General features: G+C 35.7%; 2 protein-coding genes across 11 annotated transcripts in view; one reads left to right on the top strand and one right to left on the bottom strand.

Annotated features, from left to right (window-relative positions):
* FGF7 (fibroblast growth factor 7) overlaps nucleotides 1-6867 on the bottom strand; it is a 65032-nt gene extending 58165 nt beyond the window's left edge. Inside the window, exons 1-2 of the mRNA XM_077127844.1 lie at nucleotides 6581-6867; nucleotides 5461-6013 (exon numbers count right to left, since the gene is read on the bottom strand). Coding sequence (XP_076983959.1) covers nucleotides 5461-5746 — 286 coding nt within the window. The 5' untranslated portion in view covers nucleotides 5747-6013; nucleotides 6581-6867. The remainder of the gene's footprint in view (nucleotides 1-5460; nucleotides 6014-6580) is intronic.
* Nucleotides 1-22308, top strand: part of FAM227B (family with sequence similarity 227 member B) — a 310848-nt gene that overhangs the window by 213766 nt on the left and 74774 nt on the right. The gene's annotated exons all lie outside the window — the stretch shown is intronic.

Here is a 22308-nt window from a genome sequence, read left to right as displayed (position 1 = left end):
GAGAAATGCAGGTCTTCTTGTCATTGTGAGAGTGGCTCAGGACCTATTCTTCCCTACAGAGAATTCATTCAGCAAAACAACCTTCTTAGATAGTAGCTACAGAGCTGTCATCCCATGTATTTCCTGACCAGTTCATCAAATATTTGAGCTACTGATATTTGTCAGGAAGGTCAGATGGGCCCAGAAAAAAACTCCCTCAATGCATAATTCAGAGAACCATTCCTGACCAAGCCCATTTCAAATTCCTCTAGGGTGCAAGTTAACTATGGAATCTTCTAAAAGTTCCAAACCATGCCCAATACACCTGAGTGAGTCCAAGCTGAATTAGAACTCCTAGTCCTCTTAAAGTTTCAACCTTCGCTGCATATTAGAGTCACTGTAGATCTTTAACAATGACTGATGTCAGCATCCTCCCACCTTCATGAAATTCTAATTCAATTGAGCTGTGGTTCCCAGTAATTCTAATGTGGTCCCCTTAGTCCAGTGGTTCTCAGCCTTGGTGGCACGTAAGAATTATCCAGGGAGGTTAAAATTTGTGATGCCCAGGCTGCATTATCTGGATTAATCTACTCTCTGTGAGTAGAACCTGTCATCAATACTTTTTAAAGTCCCCCCAGATGATTGTAATGTTTAGCCAAGGTAGAGAAGTAGAAAAATCTAGAAAAGGCAGATCCTTCCAAATATCTAAAAGCAAGTTCTTGCATTCCATCCAATTCACTTGGGCCTCTGAATGCCCTAAAGCATATGAGCAGATGCATTTTAAAGCTCTGTGTCCTTCTTTCCAGTCTCAATTTTCAAAAATGAAACAATAGCTTACTGATTGTGCCTGAACTGTGCCTTTCTTTCTGCATTCTCACAACTGATTGGAAACAAATTGTCTTAAACCAGAACATTTCTTTACACTTCTCACCAACTTTGTTTTATAAAATGTTTTTTAATTTGTACCCATCCATAGCAAATAGTACATATTTCACTTCAAAACTGTATCCTGTAGGTGATGATGAAGATTCTCTCCCAACCCAAGTTAGTTTAGAGGATATAATTAAGATTCAAAGGAATGTTAAGCTATTGAACAATAAGCCAATGCTAACATGATAAGAGGCAATAGAATTGCATGTATTTAGGATCAAGCTTTCAACTAAGTTATTCTGGGTGGATATTGAAATAAAAGTGATTGTTCAGATAAGGATTTACAAAAGAAGTAAAGAGATGTGCTATAGTGATAAATGAAGCTTTTGAGCATTTAGTAAGTGCCACACACTGTGTTAGCTAGAAAAGCAGAGAAAGACTGTAAAATGAAAAATAATCCTTAATATAAGGTTTTAAGGAATAACCAATAGTTCTGAATCTGCTCTCCAAGCAAGTTATTCATCCTCCATAATTGAAAGCTTTGATAGCTTATTTAAAGGAATGAGCTCACCAGTTCTACAGGTTTCCTTCTTGGCATTAATATCTAGGATTTATGTTCAACATCAAAGATATATTTTTTTTAAGGTGAGGGTTGTCCTTGTTTTGTTGCTTTTTAATTTTGATAAAGTGGATTCTTATTCATTTAGATAACTTGCTAAGAACCGGTTGAAACATAAGCAAGCTTACACATCTCCATACTCAGAGGTGATATGTGTATTTACTACCTATTAGCTGAGATTATTGTTGAGTAGAAGCCTATCCAAAGAGTTGTTGACAATTGAGTCTCAGAAGGTTTTATGGCCAAAGTCAAATTCAAGAACAGTGTTTATTTTCTTTTTGCCAATTGTTAGGTTTATCCCGTCACAGTCTAACAATCCAAAAAAGAAGATTGCCAAATCGTTGGCCAGTTTTCAAGATGGCTAACCCTTTTCTTGCCATGGAACTTACAATGCTAAATTATGACCAAGTGAGGCATGCTTTTGTATTAATGGTTTATGACAATTAAGGATTTCTTCTTAAGAGGAATGGGTGGTACTGACCATGGTTAGGAAGAGCACAATTTTTTAGTGATTGGATGCTGGAAGCAGGAATACCATCACAAAGGACTGGGTTCTCTGTCCCACATCTGTCTTTCTGGATGGTAGACGGTTGTCGGTTGGCAAGTGCACTGGTGCCGTCTCTCACTCGGCACCTCAATTCCCACTTACACAGCAGCGTTATTTCTGTCAGGTGTGGAGTGATTGCCTCTGTCTGCTGATGGGCTGTCTGGTCCAACAGTTCCCTAAATTCTCCCACTGGCCTTGTCCCCAAGGGAAGAAAGAGCTCTGATATCAGAGGTAGAAGTGATTGACTATTCATTGCCCCTCCGTGCTTCTGCAGAAAGCAGCAATATGTCTTTCATTTTGAATGTGCACTTTGGAGAGGTGTTTTATGCTTTTATTACTCTTATTATTAGATTGGGTTCCAGCTTCATTGCTTAGAAAGTTACTGTGAGGCTAAACATGGAACCACCGGAGAGAACAAGCTGAGAGGAGAGGCTTTCTACCTCCTGGGTGCAAGTAGTGTGCAGTTCCTAAGACCATTTCTCCCGGAAGAGCTTCTCTCCTCTGAAGGGTCAGAAATGCAGTCTAGCTTCTCCTGGCCTCTCATGAATCCCCACATTTCATAGTTAGGTCTTGCTTACAAGTTTACTAATGAACGTCTTATTTTGTTGGGTTCCTTGGTGCACTATTGCTACAATTTATCTATTCTGTTTACTAATTTCTAATCTAAGCATAAAATGTTTCATAAGGTAACACTATAATTAAGGTAAGAATACAGTAAATGAGATCACAATTCAGGGTAACAAATCTTTTTTAAAATTCCCTAAAGACATGAGACATAAGCTATAAGCATCCACCTCCCCACTTCTCCCCTTTTCTTTCTTAATCCTCTTCATCAAACTACCCCTGCCCAACACCTTCCAGAAGCAGAATTATACACCCCGTTACTTTTTTACCTCTCCTACTAGCACCAGTCCTATCTTACCAATATCATAGAAACAACATTTCTACGGGAGAGCAGTGCTTCTGCTGGTGAAGTAAACAGTCCTCTAAGATCCATTAGCAGCCTTAAGTCACTCTCCCTTTCATTCAAAGCAAAGGCATAAAAATGGACTGGGGAGTTTCTTATGTTAATCAAGAGAACAATGATTATGTTTCATATATCTGGTTCTAACTTTTCATGCAAAATTTTATCTAAGAACTTAAAATCTATATCATCTTTAAAAACCTCCAACGAAGGATATTTCACAACCTGTTAATAAATTTAAGGTGTCAGAACACTGAAAATGAATTCAGAGTTTGCGTTTCAATCTAATAGACAACCCATTGACCTTTTAATCTCACTTTAATAAAAATATGAAGGAAACGCCTTTTTATTTGTTCATTCATTCAGTCAGTCAATGAGTACAAATTTTTCTTTGCAGAAGAATTTGTTATACCAAAGAACTATACCATATACTGTCTATGAAAAGCTTGGAGAAGTGAAGATTATTTACATAGTGTATATACAGTCTTCCTATTACCTTGATGACATTCTAATTTATAGTGAAATAGGATAACTCTCTCTTTTTTTCCCCCTGTAGTATCAGTTGTTAGAATCATTGTTTCAGGAGAAATGGTAATTTGTACTGGGGTCTCTTAAGTAAAGCTGACAAACTCTTATCAAGCTATCTTGCTTGAAGAAAGAGCCAATCAAGCTTCTGCATAGTTTAAAGAGAGCAAGCCACTTTGTCTATTGGCTTTACAGTTACTCAGTTAGCATTATGTTGTGTTTCCGAGTATAAACAAACTTTAGCATTTTGTGTGTGTGTGCAAATACTTGAGTTTCATGGCTTTAAGACATTTTAACCCAAACAAAATAAAATTTACATTTATGAACATGTTCCACTTACAACTATTTGATCCCAATAATTATACATATTATTCATTTTCACTGGATTTTACCTCTCATTTTTCATTTTGTCATTGTTTGATAAAAGCATTCAAAATAAATCAGCATATAGAAGAATTCTACAGTGTTTAGGTTTGGTAACAAACTTATTTTTACAGTTTGAAATTAGTTCCAGCAGTTATAATGGATATTTAGGCTTATTCGCATTTATATCATATATTGAGATTTAGAAGAACTGAAAAGTGTCTTGGAGATCATCTGTATATATCTCACATTCTACAGATGAAATCATTGAGGACTGGAAATATTTTTAAAATTGTCCCAAAGTCGTTCATAAGCATGTGTTTCCACTCCCACCACAGTTCTGCGTTCTCCACTGGGTTCCATTATACCTGCTAAATCATTTTAATTTTTAAATAAACTGGTTATAAGCCAAATTTTGTTACTCATATTTGAGTGGTAACTCACTCTAGTTAGCTAAACTTTTGTATGACCAGAACAATCTTCTAGAGCTAACACGATACCTTTGTTAATAAAAGTAATAATAATAAAACCATAACTGATAACGATTCCATTAAAATGCTATAACATCTTATATCAACCACAATTAAGATTTTCTCATTTTCATATTGGAAATATAACCCCCCAAATTCCCGTGTATTGGCTAGAAGCCTAAAAGCCATTCACAAACAGGCGACAAAAATTTTAAGTATTCACTGCAAGCCTGGCACTGTACTAGGCATATGTTTATACCATCATCCTTATGCATTTTTTTTCAACTGAATTTAACATACATACTATGATGAAATGGTGCAACCATAGCATTGTTCAAGTGCTGGTAATGCAAACAATTTATTTTCACCCTTAATGTATATGTATATGTTGAGTTACTCCATTAATACTGTTATAATTGGTTATTAATGTCAACTGCCAACTGATAAATCCACTCTCTTTATTTCAACATGAAGAGAATAACTGGTTCTTGGGAAAAGTAAGAATTTTCTACTGAAAATCATAGACTTAACATCTCTTCCAACTCCCTTTTATGTCCTCACATTTATATTTCTCTTATGACAACATAGAACTTTTATGATATAGAATATTCAGATAAAGAAAATGTTAAAAGGAACCTATTTTTTTAAGTAGATAATTGAACAATCGAATACAAGCTCATTATATCATGAACTGATGAGGATACAGCAAATGCTCTGCTGATTTATAACTACACATAATTGCACAAGTCATTGAATACATATTTAAACACAGATTAAGTACTTTGCATCATGGAACTACTCTTTCACAGGAAATCAGATTAGTAAAAAATAAATAACATTTTGCTTAACCTATGAGCATTTTGAGCCTAAGACATGGAGTTTATATTTTCAACTGACTTTCTTTAACAGCTATGACTCTAAGAGTAGTCTATTTTCCTTATTCCAGGAGCTATTTTTAGGCACAAAGTTCAACTTTCCCAATTAGAGAAATCAGATTTTTAATTTAATGTTTTTTTCCTTCAAAAAATAAAAGGTAACTGAGAAAGCCTCTCACCTGTAAACTGATCCTTTCACAGACTTATGAGGTTCATGAGCAGTACCTGAAATAAAAGATGTTACTTACTGTAATTGTTCTTCATCTCTTGGGTCCCTTTTACTTTGCCTCGTTTATCAATCCTCAGATACCACTGTGTTCGACAGAACAGTCTTCTCACTCTTATATCCCCTCCTTCCATGTAATCGTAACTTCTTGTATGTCGTTCGGGACTGGAACAGTTCACATTTGTAGCCATTTGCTCTGGAGTCATGTCATTGCAAGCTAAAGATATTGTGCCCAATAGACAGATAACGTGAAAGAATGATCTGTAGAGCAAAGTTGGCAGGATCCATGTCAGTATCCATTTGTGCATTATAGTGTAGTGCTCCGGGTGTTCATGAATAACATAATGAAAACTGAATCTTGAGTTGATTGTTGTTCCTAGGTCATTGACCCCTTCCTATCTGTGAGATGTAGATCGAGTTAAGAGAGAGTAGTTGCTCGTTCCAAATTGTTAGCCTTATATTTTTGTTTCTAGTAGCAAAACAGGATTCCTCTGTAAATAACTGTCTGTTGGTAATTCCTTACAAAACAGGTTGTAATAAACTCAGTTGCTGCGACGCTGTTTACTCCTTGACTTCTGTTTGGAATGAGCGATTTGGAAAGGGGAGGAAAGGAGAGAGGGAGATGAAAAATTGTATGCATAAAATCTTATTATAATATATGGTGCAGATTATACTTTGAAGGCACATTTAAAACAGCTTTCACCAAGGATGTCAACATGTTTAACACTTTATGTGTAAATTTGTAAAAGTTCTGCATCAGCAGGGACAAATCAGAATATGATTTTACCTTTCATTCCAATTGCTATTTTGTAGAAAACATCATGCAGTTAGAGCTATTAATTTAAATTTGTTTCTAAAATTACGATTAGTGAAGTGTAAATGCTTTCCCTAGGTTTCTTTATTTTTTACATTTGTGGTTACCAATTAATTATCTTCTCCTGAAATGTTCACATTTCTCAAATGTCAGAATTGCTCTAGAGAACCTATATAGATATAAGTTCCACAGCATCATTGCTATAGATATTTACATGTCTCAAAAATCTGATAACTTAACTTTTCCCCTCAGTACTAAAACCAGAGAAAGAGATAAACTATGAGAAAACATTCAGCATTATTTTTAAAGACAAATAACAGTAACTTACTTGTTCTGTTGATAACAGCTGGATACACAAGAATTCCATGTCTGTTGTCTGCCTTGTGCAACTTGAGCCTCTTTACTGTAGCTACAAACTATTTCTCAGCTGAAAAAGTCTCCAGCAGAATCATAATTGTTTCCATAAATCAACAGGCAAGAGGATTTTCTCTCTGTGTGTAAGCGCGTGTGTTCTTAGTGTGTATGTGTGGAGCCTTTTATTCGGGGCTTTTCGATAAATACCTTTGCTGACCTCATTGGAAGCAATTAAAACTTAACCAGTGAGCTGTTAGTTGAATGCAGCAGCAAGAATAAAAGAAAGCTTGTATAGTATTCAACTGTCATCAGAGGGCGCTATGAACATGGTTTATTCTTTAATCTGCAAGTGGGTATCTACTTTGTAGAAACTGATCACTAATATCACTAATTCTGAGGCAGTTGGATGAAAGAAACGGAATTTTAACTTTTTTTTTTGCAACATAGCAGTTGTATATACTTTGAAATATATTCCTTTAACATATATGTGTATTTTTAATAGAAAATCCATCCATAGCTTTATGCATGCATGCGTTTCTATTATTCTTTTGTGCTCAGAATGTTAGAATAAGAGGCTACTAACATGTATTAACTCACATCTTATGTCTTAAAGCACTGTATAATTGGCTTAAGAGTTTGTCACTTCATACAGAGATGTTTCACCATTGCTGATAAATTTATGTCAATTTCTGGACTAAGTTCTTAATTGATTTGGGTACTAGTTACCAGCATGGCCCTGGCCAAGTCACTTGAAGTTCCTGAATTTCAGCTGCCACATCTGTAAAATTAATGTGTAAGTCTAAGTGATTCTGTGGTGCTTTTTGGTCTAAAATTCTGTGACTTATGACATACTGCTACTAATATAAAGAAAAGAACACAGGATTTTTTCAAATTATTCTTAAAAATCAAAATAATATAGTTTCGCATTTAGTTACCAATGCTTGACTTTTAATCTTGATAAGAATCAGCACAAATAGTAAATGGTAATTTAAGGATGGAATTAGAAGAGCTGTAGCTAATGTAAATAGGAGAAAATTATCCTACTTTCCAACATGAGTTATTCTCCCCTTTACTTCCTGTTCTAGTTCCAGCATTTTATTAGATATTTGAGGCAGAATAATTGCATTAACCTAAATCAAAACTTAGGCATATATATATTAAAATTCTCTTTCCCAGGTTATATATTCCCAACACACGTGCACAAGTGCACACACATACGCACGCACACACACACACAAGCACACACACCCATCTTCTGCACTTGAAATGCACTACTTTACCACCAGGTGGTGCATATAGACCAAATAGGAAAAAAAATCAAGTCAATTCCGTTGAATTACAGTTTATGTGATTTCCGTTTGTGTCTTTGCTTTTGGAGGATAGACCCAAGAACGCAAAATAGTTTTAAAGCACCAGTTACTTTTTAGGTGCCATATATTGCAAGTTCCAAGTTTATTAGAGCAGAGGAAGGTGGCCCCATTCTACAGTGTCATCTGTTGAAAGCTAGATGGCTGCAAAACATTCTATCACATATTTCTCTAAAAGGAGGAGACAGAGGAAGAGAAAAGAAAAGAAGGGGTGGGGTGGGGTGGGGGAGAATATTCTGAATCATACCCCACTAGTTTTGGAGGTGATAATAAAGAAACAGGTCAGAACTCTTAGGACTTAGACAGTTCCTCTAAAGAAATGAAAATTACTAGCCAATTCACAGTGTAAGGCTTTTCAAAAACTACCAAATCCACACTTAACCAAGATTTTAAACAAAGAAATCAATAGGTTAAAACTCATTACTGCTAGTAAAAATGATTAAGATGTAAATAAAAGAAAGAATTCATCAGCTGAATAAAAGGTACTTAGTGCCTCCTTAAATCTTATTGTATTGAATTAATTTTAAAGTTGGAAACAGTAAAAATAAGGTTTTGTTTTGTGCACTTTAAGTGCATTGAATGCCATTACATTCTCAGGTTTAGATATATGATTCTAATAATATGAATGAACAGATTAATCTCAACAGGGGCACTCTATGCGTATTTCATATTTTTTATTATGTTTCCTTATTGGAGAGTAATTAATTCAAGATAAACCCATAACCTGTTTCATTAGTACCACAGCTATTACACAGAATCCCACTTAAACGTCACTTAATATTTTCATGTACTTCAAGAGAGAGTCTCCAGGGACTAACAGAAACTTCAGTTATCTCTAGATAGGATAATCTGCTGTGTTTTGTTTCTTTGTTTGTGTTCTTAGCAGTAATAACATTGGCAACTGTTTATTTATTGCTCCTGTGTAATGTTCATTATAATTACAAGCTAAGCACAGAAATACTTTGAAGAATTGGCTTTCTTTTGTTGTTTCTAGATTGCATTATCTTTGTTTTCATTGGAAAACTTGCCATCTCTTCAGCTTTAGATTTCTAAAACAAAGGGTTCCTGCATTTATTCCTCAGAAGTAATTTTTTGTTTGCTTTCTGTCCTTTGAAAACAAAGGTTAGCTCCTGGATTCTTCAAAAAAAAATAATGCCTAATACTTATTTTTGTTTGATTTGGGGATCAAATATATGAAAATAATACAGAGAATCTATTTCAATAATATCATGAAAGCATACGCAGTTGTTAAAGCAATGATTCACCACCTAATTTCGTAGAAACAGCCTCTATTCTATCCCTTATTCCATGAAGAGAAAAAAATCATAGAAAATAACTTTTGTTTAATGAGTTTTACATTTCAGTACTTAATTTTAAACCAATGCTTCATTCATAATTATGTATAATACAATCAACGGAAGGGAAAAACTATTAAGCATTTTCATTACTTTACATCCTTACATCCTACCCTGTTTTCCATTGCCCCAGTTCCCATCCCTTCCCTAAAATACAGATAATCATTCTTATTTTGTTTGTGTGTGTATCATTCCAGAGTTTCCTTGTGCATATATATACAAATTGATTATGTATGTGTGTATGCATATTTAACTTCTCTCTTTTTACACAGAAGGTAGCATTTCATGCATAGTGTTCCGTATCTTGCTTTTCTGTTTTAATAAAGATAGAGAATCTTTCCATCTCAGAATTTAGGAATTCCTTATTTTCTTTACAGCTGTTTTCTATTTTATAGATGCATGGTATTTCATTGAATGGATGTGTCACAATATATTTCACCAACCCCCTATTGATGAATCTATGATTTTTTTTCTAGTATTTTTCTATTACAAAAATATATGCTGCCTTTCATAGTGGCATTATGTGCAATTGCCTAAAGGTGGAAATAACTCAAGTGTCCATCAATAGATGAATGGATAAACAAAATGTGATATATACATACTATGGAATATTATTCAACAGTAAGAAGGAATGAAGTCCTGAAGTACACAACAGCATGGATGAATCTTGAGAACATTTCATTAAGTGAAATAAGTGAGGCACAAGGACAAAAATTTGTTTGATCTCACTGCTATGAACTAATTATAATATGTAAACTTACAGACATAAAATGCAGAATATAGGTCAGTGGGATATAGAATGAGGCTAAAGATTGGGGAGTGCTTGCTTAACTAGGTTGAACTTAAACATTCAGAAATGGACAGAGCTGACGGTAGTGCCTTATTGAGAGAATATTAACAGTGCTGGCTGGTGTGTGAATGCGGTAGAAAGAGAAAGTTAGAGTCAGGTATATCACCAGGAGGAAAATTGGAGGTTAAAACATGAGAATGTTTAACACAGCGAATCTTGTGGTGGACAATGTCCGTGATTAACAGTGCAATTATTTAAAAGTTCTTTCATGAAATAGAACAAATGTATGACACTATTAGAAAGAGTTAATAGAGAGGTTTATGGGAAAAAATGTATCTACTGCAAACTATGGACTAGAGTTAACAATAATGTTTTAATACTCGTTCATCTATAATAACAAATGTACTACAGAAATGCTATGGGTCAATAAAAGGGGGCTATAAATGGTATAGAAAGATTTTGTTTTTTTTTATTTTCAATTCTTTTCTAGAGTAATGAAAGTGATTTGAAATTGATCATGGAGTTGTATGCACATGTATGCGATGATACTGTGAGCCAGTGATTGTATACTTCGGATGGTTTGTATGATGTGTGAATATATCTTTGCATTAAATATGTATATATATATGCTGCAATGAGTGAAATTATAAATGCATCATTTTGTATTGTACAGATGTGTCGGTAGGATCAATTTCCAGAAATGAAATTCTAGGTCAAATGTTATATGTATTTATTATTTTAATAGATATTGACAACTTGCCCTCCACAGAGGTTGTACTAGTTTTTTTGGGGTTTTTTGTTGTTGTTGTTTTTTTTTTTTTTTTGCATGGGCAGGCACCGGGAATCGAACCCGGGTCTCTGGCACAGCAGGCGAGAACTCTGCCACTGAGCCACCATGGCCTGCCCTGTACTAGTTTTATAATCCTACCAGCAGTACATGAAAGTGGCTATTTGTTCAATGGAATGTGTCATACTTTTGGTGTTTTGCTAATCTGCTAGGTGATATGGATTTCATTGTAATTGTCTTTTGTATCTCTCTTCTTGTAAGAGAAGGTGACCATTATCGACAAATACTATAAAGTACATGCTGCTATGAGTGTTTATGATAGTAGGGAAGGTTTCCCTGTAAAAGTGCCAGTGAGCTACAATTGGAGGGTGAGTGGGAATTAACCAAGTGAAATGGTACCTGTGCATGTACAAAGACCCTGTGTTGAAAAAGAACATGTCCCTTTCAAAACCTGAAACCCCATTTCTCTATCAGAGAGAATGAGAGGGGCTGCAGTGCATGAAGAGGCTGGAGAGACAGGCAGTGTCCAGGATCCAGGCTGTGCAGAGCAGTGGAGCCATTTTAATGAGTCTAATCTTTATTCTAGGAGCAATAAGGGCCATTATAGTATATTCATCAGAGGAGTGACATGATCAGATTTACACTCCTGGCCTGTTCTTGTCAAAATTTATTTAATTCCTAGTGACAGAATAAATTTATGAAATATTAAATTGTGTTCATTTATCTTAATTTTTCTGTTCTCCATATTTCTGAAAAGATAGCCCAACTTTGTAATTTGAAAGCAAAATGCAGGAGAAAAAAATATTCAAACCTGCTTTCACACTTGTGTAAAGTCTGAGTCTATTTGAAATGGTTGTGCCAGGTGTACTGGAAAAAAAGAAAGTGTAAGGGTGCCTTTGTGAAGCACCTGAGGGAAGGCAGAGTCTCCTGAAACAGGGAGTATAGATAGAAATAGTGGGTCCCATAGTTGGGGATCCAAGCCCCTATATTTTTTAGTAGCACCACAGCACTTAGAGGAGACAGCAAAACCAGAGAATAAAAACAATCTCATGTGTCTAAACAGGTAAGCCCATAAAGCAATGCTTAAAATATTACTCATATTTTAGAAGAAGTCTGGAACCAACAGGGTGCCCAGACCTGAATGAACTGAGTGAGCAGAGTCAGTGAATACCCCAGAAGTAACCAGGGCACACAAATGACTTAATGACCACAAGCCCCGACCTTAGGCCTGCAGATAACCCTGGAATCCTATCATCATCTTGATGGGAAAAAAGAAACACAAATATAAATGTATTTCTTACTTCTTGCATGCCTAAGATTGTGGTCCTAGATTTACTTCTACTAAATTTCCACAGCTATCTTCACATTATGAGTTTATCTTGATCTTTTCTTCTGTTAGCCCCATTCTATAAATTAAGTCTTAACTCTGGACCATGCCATACAAACAATCTTACCTCATTTTGCAAATATTTATTGAATGACTAACTTAGTGCAGATGTTTTGCTAGCCTTTTGGAGATCCAGTGGTGAACATGATGGAAGCAATCTCTACCCTTACTAAGTCTGCATTCCAGTCAGAGAACACACATAAACAATATCAGGGTGGGGGTGGGAAGAGGGGAAGGTTATATCAAAATTTTTTAAAAAGGTGTTGAAGGAGATAATTCAGGGCTAGAAAGATCAACGTTAAGTTGGAAAAGCCTAATTGAGGAGGTGAAATTTAAGCTCCCTAGAACTGGAAAGACCTTAGTGTGTTCCAAGAACTGAAAGAAGACCAATGTGATTACAGTCTTTGAGCAATAGAGAACATAATGAGAGATGAATGAAGCTAGCATTGTAGGTAGGACCAGGTCATATGGAATCATGTAGGTTATGATGATAGGAGTTTGGGTTTGTTCTAAGTGTAATGGAAAACTAAGAATGCAGATATATCTATCCCAGACCTGATGGACCTGGGCAAAGATAATAATTTAAACTCTGGAGTAAGTTTCCAAGAGTAATGGACTCAGCAACCTACGGTACCTATAAATCTCCAGTTATATAAACTCTGTGCTCACTCTTGGCATAATGCCCTAACATGTTAAAAGTAACTGTATATACGATGTGAAGTCTGAGTCATATGCTCAAAATTGTGGCGTGCCTATGACTCAACTTTATAAATATCTCAGTTTAAAAGTGTACTTGACTCTTTGTATTTAAGTGTATAAAAATTTATTTCGCTTAATCTAAAGTTTATAAAAAGTTCTCTAAATGCTAATCTAAAATTAAAGTTATTTGGATTATGTTATTAATTCACTGAATTGTAGTCTACTTTCGACCTGACACATGATCTCTAGTTGGAGTTACTAGTTTTTTTTTTTCCACTTGGACATTTCTAAATACTAAACACATATTTATAATTTAATCTTGATTGCCTTAATTCCCCTTAAATTAAAGCTTTCCTTTAGGAAATAATCAATCTGCTTGATTCAGTGGTATACATTAGTGTCTGGTTTTTATAGCCTAGTGTCACTCTAAAAGTTGAAAAATGTTATGATAGGTAATGAAGGAGTGTTGCTTCACCCTAGGAGAGTATCCATGAAAAACACAAAGACCCTGTGCAATTAGGTTTATTATGTAATTTGATTAAACTGTCATTGTTTGGTTCCATATTCATTGTCTATATAGCAAGGCAGAAGAATAAAACAAGCTTTACCATTAAAAAAATTCATGGATGTCAATGTGTTAACAGCAAACTTGCTTTATTTTCAAGTCATAAGATTTAAAACTATGACGTTTGAGCAACCAGATGAACCTCTCTAAAGTGAGAGTAAGAGGCAGAATAAGGTCATTAAAGTAATAAAGAAGGAAAAGAAAAGGTATGGAGGCCACCATCTTTTCTATAAAGATACATCCATGAAAATTCAGATACCCAGTGAAATATGGATTCACACAAAACTGATGACTAACATAACTCACACATAAGAGAAGGGAGGTTCATTCTTGCTGTCTCCTCTTCAAGCTGCTTTCCTGAAATCTTCAAACATTACTCAAATTTCCCCCTTAATGGCATTTAATATTGAGGACTAATAGGTTAGTCCACACCTATTAATTCCCATAAATTATTACCTTTATAGCCTAGGTCAAGTCATCATTATCTCTCATCTCAACTCTATCCTTAACTAATCTCCAGCATCTCCTCTTTCCAATCTCCAGTTCATTTTACATGTTTCTATCAGATTAATCTTCCTGAAGCACATTTATAATCATGTTACATCTCTGTTCAAAAGTCCTCAGTAACACCCATTTTTCTTGAGCAAAACTCTAGATTTCTTTCCCTAATATGCAAATTTCTGTCCCCAAATCCTTCTTGGCCTTACTATCTTTCCTTTCTTTGTTTTTCTCTGTGATCTAGAAAAATTGGAGAACTCACATCAAAACACCCTTTCCATATTCCATATCTGTCTTGGGCCATTCACCCTGCTTGTAATATTTTGTCCCACTGTATTGAAATCTTACCAAAGACTCGGTGTCTAATTCTGTCACCTCTGTTTATTATTTTCTCATTTGTCTAACTAAAAACTATTCCTTTACTTCTGAACTTTAGAGTAGTTGATCTCTGTCTTATTACTTATTATTTATTAATAAGACTTAATTTATTCAATTTTTAATTTTATTTTTAGATACATATCCTTTCTTTTTATTTTTTTACTTTTCACTTATGTTACTAAAATCAAGAAACGTATTTGTCAACAATCAACTCTACCCATGATACTCAGTAAATATTTAAATTAATGAGTGAATGGATGAAGAAATAATTAAATGAATAAGCTCACTTGAATTTTTCCATTAAACACTTGATCAAGATTTTATAGTAGCAAACAGGAGAGACTTCCAGGGAAGATGGCAGAGTATGGAGTTCCAGGACTCAGTCCTTTCACCAAAACAACTATTAAATCAGCAGGAATGATCTGAAACAACTATTTTGAAACTCCAGAGGCCAGAAGAACACAGTACATCAACCAAGGAAAAACAGGAAGAAGGGACTGATAAATTACAACAAAGAACAGTAAATTGCTCTCTCTACAGTGGCAACCGGTGCCCATCCTTGACTCTTGCAGGGACCTGGTTAGTAGCTGGTGACAGAAAGGAACAAAAATCCTCTTACCCAAGGACAGTGGTACACATGGCTAACCACTGAACAGGGCTTTTGATTAGCAGATTCAGATCACTGGGTCCTGATTCTGAAGGCAACTTTTGCTTCAGCCCACCAAGGACAGGGGCAGAGGCAGTGGAGACTTTAAAATGCAGGGAAAGCTAGCCAAAGAGCTGCATTTGCTGGGTAGAACAAGAAAGCTTATTTGGGGAGCTGTCAGAGAAGTTTGGGCATCTACTTGACCCCTCCGCAGGGCACTAGGAGATAGTAAGTACCCACTTTGTGGGGTTTTATTCCTGTTTTAGTTGGAAAGACCCTCCATGGAGGGACCCTCCTTCCAGAATTTGTCCACCAGGCAAAATCATCATGAGACAAAGAGAAAACTTTTTAAAAACTATAGAGGATGACATTCTGGGGCAAAGTCCTGCTGGCTACAGATACCTGGGAGAGAGGTTTGTCTCCTAGGAAACAGAGGGGACAATCAAACTCTTATAAACAGGCAATCTCCAAAACAACTAAACAGCAAAAGGACAAGACAGAGTCGCCAAAACCCATGAAATCCCTGCACACTGCATTCTCCTTGGGCAGAACTTCCAATAGGTGTGCTGAAGCTCAAGTAAATATCTGTCTTATCACCAGCTGGTTACAAAACCAAGAAACAGACATCCAGGGACTAAATTCCAGAGTTAATGTTCTAATTAGCAAAATGTACAGAGTGCAATGAAAGAGTACAAAACAAAAAACAGGAAATAATGGTCAATCCAAAGAAAAAAGATAAAAACACACTAATAAGGAAGACAAGGATCTGAACATACTGAACAAAGCTGTTAAAAAAAAATGATCTTAAAAATGCCTAAGGAGGTAAAGGAAAGAACAGAGAAAAGGAAAACAATGAATGAGCAATATGAAAATCAAAGTAAAGGGAGAGAAATTTTAAGAAGGTATCAAACAGAACTACTGGGGCTGAAGACCACAAAAACCGAAATAAAAAATTCAGAAGAGGGTGTCAAGAACATGTTGGAGCTGATAGAACAATCAGTGAACTTGGAGACAAAAGAGTTAAAATTAGTCACACTAAGAAGCACAAAGAAAAAAGAAATATTAAAAATCAAAATTAGCATAAGTTATGGAACATTGTCAAGTTCATTAATATATGTGTTATGGAAGTCCAAAGAAGAATAAAGAGAGAAACGAGCAAAAGAAATAGCTAAGGAAATAATAGCAAAAAAATTACCAAAATTAGCAGAAGATGTGAATATGCACATCCAAGAAGGTCAGAGAAACAGGATAAATGTGAAGAAAAATACATCCTGTCATATATTGATTACACTATCAGATGCAAAGAACAAAGATAGGGTTCTGAAAACCGCAAGAGAAAAGTAACATTTTACACACAAAGGAATCACAATAATAATGAGTGCCAATTACTCATCAGAAGCTATGGAGACAAGAAGGAAGTGGGTTGAAATAGTTAAACTGCTGAAAGAAAACAACTACCAGCCAAAAATTTTATATTCGGCAAGATGTTTTTTTCAAAAATAAGGGAGAGATTAAGACATTCTCAGATAAACAAGAGCTGAGGGAATTTATCGCCACTTTACTGGCCCTAAAAGCAATGATAAAGGGAGTTCTTCAGACTAAAATGGAAGGGCACTAAACAGTGGTACACAGCAGCATAAATAAATAATGATCTGTGAAAAGGTAATCATCTGAATAACTACAAATGCCAGTATAGTATTTATTGTTGGGTATGTAATTCCACTTCCTTCTTCCTACAGGTGTTAAAATGTACATGCATATAAAGTAATGATGATCTAGGTTTTTTAACTTAAAACATACACAGATATAAGTGGTTACAAGTGTAAAAAAAAATGATAGAGGACAGGAGGGTATGGGGAAACTGTAGGTGCATACTATTGAAGATAAATTGGTATCAAATCAAATATAACTTTATATATTTAAGATGTTAAATTTTAGCCCCGTGGTAACCACAAGGAAAACAGGTTAAAAATCTATGCAAATTGAAATGAGAAGTCACTTAATACGATACAACACAAGAAAGCAACTGAATATAAAAGTGGGCTTTAAAATAATTGAGACACAAAAAAGGTATAAGACTTATAAAGTTTAAAAAGCAAAATGGCAAAAGAAAAACTTGTCTTATCAGGAGTGACATTAAATGTTAATGGGTTAAACTCTTCAATCAAAAGGCACAGGTTGGCACAATGGATAAAAAAGCATGACTCAACTATATGCTCTCTGCAAGAGACCCACCTTAAAGTCAAAGAAAAAAGTGGGTTGATGATGAAAGGATGGAAAGTAACATAGCATGCAAGTAGTAACCAAAAGAAAGCTGGGGGTGGCTTTACTAATATCAGATAAAAAAGACTTAAATCAAAAACAGTTACAAGGGACAAAGATGGATTTTATATTCTGATGAAGTAAACAATTCAACAGAAAGATGCAACAATTATAAATATATATGCACTCTGCCAGTCTGAATCTGTTGTTTACCTGGAAAAGCCAAGTTCTTTAATCCCCATTTAGTATTGCTAGGTAGGATCATTTTTATTGTTTCCATGGAGATGTGAACCACCCAATTGTGAGTGGTAGCTTTTGATTAGATGGTTTCCATGGAAATACGTCTTCACCCATTCAAGGTGGGGTTGCTTACTGGAGCTCTTTAAGACAGAACCATTGTGGAAAAAGCATTAGAGGCAACAGAATGGACAGAGCCTTGGAAAAACCATTGAAGAAGCCTGGAGAGAAAGCTAGCAGATGTCGCCATGTGCCTTTCCAGTTGAGAGAGAAACCCTGAACACCATTGGCCTTCTTGAACCAATGTATCTTTCCTGGATGTCTTAATTTGGATATTTCATGGCCTTAGAACTGCAAACTTGCAAAAATAAATTCCCCCTTTTAAAGCCAGACCATTTCTGGTATATTGCATTCCAGCAGTTTTGCAAACTAGAACAGATTTTGGTACCAGAATTGCCAGGTGCTGTGGTTTGCAAATACCAAAGATGTTGGAACAGCTTTTTAAATGGATAAGGGGAAGATTCTGGAAGAGTTGTGAGAAACTTGATAGAGAAGGCCTAGAATGCTTTGAAGAGGCTGTTGGTAGAAATGTGGATTCTAGAGATATCTCTGATAAAGCCTTAGATAGAAATGATGCATGTGTTATTGCAAACTGGAAGAAAGGTTATCCTTATCTTTAAGTGGCAAAGAATCTGGCAAAATTGACCACTGATTTCAGATGGAAGGCAGATTTTAATAGTCATGAACTTGGACATTTAGCAGAAGAGATTTCAAAATTAAATGTGCAAAGTGCAGCCAGGTTTCTCCTTGCAGCTTACAGTGAAATGTGAAGAGAAAGAGATAAGCTGAAGACTGAATTCTTGGGTATAAAGAAACCAGAAAATTGATGGTCTGGAAGATTCCAGGCTTCCAGAAAGGGATACCCCAGAAAATAGTACCCTACCTGAGAATTAAACTAAATGTGGAACCAGTCAGCCATTTCAGAAGAAGCCAGGATTGGAGATGAGGTTATCCAGGAAGGATTTGTGGGAAGTCCTTTGTCTGATGGGCATGATCCCAGGGTACTGCATAGGAAACCAACAACAGTGTTGTGGGATCTGTATAAACAGAACCACTGCCAGTCTGTACTAAAAAGGAGAGAAAAGGGACAAATTGAAGGAAAAATAACTTCAAAGGCAGAACCATGGAAGCTAAGGTCTGAAGCCAGGAAACCCTGGGCCAGGGGACCCAAGCACTTGGAGAAGATGAGTTTGCCCAGAAGGCAGAGGGTGGGCCTGCCACCTTGCTGTCCAGGAAGTGTGCCACCTGAGGCCTTGGAGAGGGTAAAGCACACTCCCTGGGGTTTGGGGAGATTCTGGCTGCCACCACATTGTTCTGGAGGGGTTAAACAGGTGCCCTGGAGATAGCAGAGAGCCCAAGTGTGGCCTTGATGCTTGGAGAGGGTGGAGTTGAGAAAAAAGTGGTCTCTCCAATATCCCCCAAGGTTGCATTCAGAGTAAGTGGGCCTCTGCATAGGCCCTTGGAAAGAGTGGGACTGCTGCTTTCTAAAGCTCTGAACATAAATGACTCTTGGACTTTGAAATCTAATGGTGTTGGCTCTGCAGGGTTCCAGAAATGTTTGGATTCTGTAACCCCTGTGTTCTTTCTAATTTCTTCCTATGGAAATGGGAATATGTATCTTATAACTGTCCCTCCTTTTTATATTGATAGCATATGACTTGTTCTGAGTTTTACAGGTCTGGAGCCAGAAGAGAATTTTCCATTCAGACAGACCATTCCTGTAACAGACTTAAATGAGACTTTGTACTGGTTTTAATATTGTACTATATTTTTATTGCTACTGAAATGGTTTAAGGCTTTCTGATATTGTTGTGGAATTAAAATATTTTGCATTTGGAAAGAACATGTCTTTTTTGAGTCCCAAGGGTGGAATATGCCAGTTTGAATCTGTTGTGTACCCCAGAATAGCCAAGTTCTTTAATCCACATTCAGTATTGCTAGGTAGGATCTTTTTATTATTTCCATGGAGATGTGATCCACCCAATTGTGAGTGGTAACTTTTGATTAGATGGCTTGCATGGAGATGTGTCTCCACCCATTCAAGGTGGGGTTGCTTACTAGAGCCCTTTAAGAGGGAAGCATTTTGGAAAAAGCATTACAGACACCAGAACCAACAGATTCAACAGAATTGACAAAGCTCCAGGAAAGCCATTAAAGAAGCCTGGAGAGAAAGCTAGCAGATGTCACCATGTGCCTTTCCAGTTGAGGGAAAAACCCAAACATCATCAGCCTCCTTCGACCATGTTATTTTCCCCTGGATGTCTTAATTTGAACATTTTAATAGATTTGCCTTACTTTGGACATTTTCATGGTCCTAGAATTGTAAACTTGCTTGATAAATTCCTCCTTTTAAAAGCCATTCTGTTTCTGATATATTGCAACTTTTCAAGCTAGAATATGCATCTAACAGCAGAGCCATAATATATAAGAAGCAAATACTGACATATTTAAAGGAAGAAATTGATTGTTCAGCATTAATAGTTGGAGACTTTAATATACTACTGTCAATAGTGAATAAAACTAGTCAAAAGATCAAGAAGTAAAGGACTTGTATAATATACTAAAATAACTAGACCTAACATATATATAGAACATGACACCTAACACATCCTTCTTGAGTACACATGGATCATTCTCCAGGATGGACCATATGTTGGGTAGCAAAACAAGTCTCAATAAATTCAAAAATATTGAAATCATACAATGTGTATTCTCCAACCACAATAGAATGAAGCTAGATATCAATAAGAGAGGGAAAAATGGAAAATCCACAAAAATATGGAAATTAAACAACATACTCTTAAGCATTCAATGGGTTAAAGAGGAAATAAGTGAAATTAGAAAATATCTTGTGCTGAATGAAAATGAAAGTACAACATACCAAAACTTATGGGATGCAGCAAAGGCAGTGCTGATAGTGAAATTTATAGCTCTAAATGCTTACATCAAAAAAGAAAAAAGACTTTATATCAGAGATCTAACCTCAAATCAGGAAGAACTAGAAAAAAAGAGCAAATTAAACCCAAAGTGAGCAAAAGGGAGTAAACAACAAAGATTAGAGCAGCAAGAAATGAAATTGAAAATAGTAAAGCAATACAGAGAATCAACAAAACCAAAAGCTGGATCTTTGAAAAGATCAAAAAAATAGATGAACCTTTAGCTAGACTGACAAAAAAAAGAGAGAGGATATAAATAAAGAAAACCAGAAATGAAAAGGGGATATTACTATCAACCCTGCTGAAAAAAATGATCTAAATGGATACTATGAACAACTGTATGTTAATAAAGTAGATAATCTAGATGAAATGGACAAATTCTTAGAAATACACAAACTACATACATTGACTCAGGAAGAAATAGAAGGGCTCAACCAAACAATTACTAGTAAAGGGATTGAATTAGTAATTAAAACCTCTCAATAAAGAAAACCCCAGGACCAGATGGCTTTATGGAAGAAATCTTCCAAACATTTCAAGAAAACTGGACTCCAATTCTGCACAAACTCCTCCAAAAAATGAAAGAGGAGGAAACACTCCCAAACTCACTCAACAAGGCCAACATCACCCCATACCGAAGCTGGATGAAGATACCACAAGAAAAGAAAATTACAAACAAATATCTCTTTATGAACATAGATGCAAAAATCTTAAAAAAAAAAAATACTAGCCAACTGAATCTAAAAGCATATCAAACGAATTATACCCCATAATCAAGTGGGATTTATCCTTGGTATGCACATTAAAAGAATGAAGGAGAAAAAACACATTCTCAACTGATGCAGAGAAGCCATTTGACAAAATACAGTGTTGATAAAAACACTTTGAAAGATAGGAGTAGGAGGAAATTTACTCGACATGATAAGAGGCATATATGAAAATCCACAGCTAGCATCAACTCAGTAGTGAAAGACTGGAAGTTCTCCCGTCGAAATGGAGAACAAGACAAAGATGTCAACTGTCACCGCTGTTATACAGCATTGTGCTAGAAGTTCTAACTAGAGTAATTAGGCAAGAAAAAGAAACAAGCACATCCAGATTGCAAAGGAAGAAGTAAAACTTTCTGTGTTTGCAGATGATATGATCCTTTGACATAAAATACTGAAAATCAACAGCAAAGTACCTAGAGCTTTTCAAACAACCCAACTTAAAAAATGAGCTAAAGACTTGAACAGACATCTCTCCAAAGAAGATATGCAAATGGCCCAAAAGCACATGAAAAGATGCTCATCATCATTAGCCATCAGAGACATGCAAGTCAAGACCACAATGAGATTCCATTTCATATCCATTAGAATGGTTACTATTAAAAAAAAAAAAACATAATAAGAAGTGTTGGAGAGGATGCAGAGACATAGGAACACTCATTCTTTGCTGTTGGTAAGGAAAACTGTTTCAGCCACTGTGGAAGACAGTTTGGAGGTTCCTCAAAAACCTAAGTATAGAACTACCATATGACTCAGCATCTCACTACTAGGTATATTCCCCAAAGAATTAAAAGTAGGAACTCAAACAGATATCTGCACACCGATGTTCATAGCAGCATTATTCACAACTGCCAAAAGATGGAAGTAACCCATGCTTCCAGCAACTGATGAACTGATAAATAAAATGTGGTATATACACACAATGGAATATTATTCAGCCATTAGAACAGAAGAAGTCCTGTTACAGA

This window comes from Tamandua tetradactyla, chromosome 14 (assembly GCF_023851605.1).
Source record: "Tamandua tetradactyla isolate mTamTet1 chromosome 14, mTamTet1.pri, whole genome shotgun sequence".
Lineage (NCBI taxonomy): Eukaryota > Metazoa > Chordata > Mammalia > Pilosa > Myrmecophagidae > Tamandua > Tamandua tetradactyla.
The sequence above is the reverse complement of the archived record's forward strand: the minus strand, read 5'-3'. Positions and strand labels throughout refer to the sequence as shown.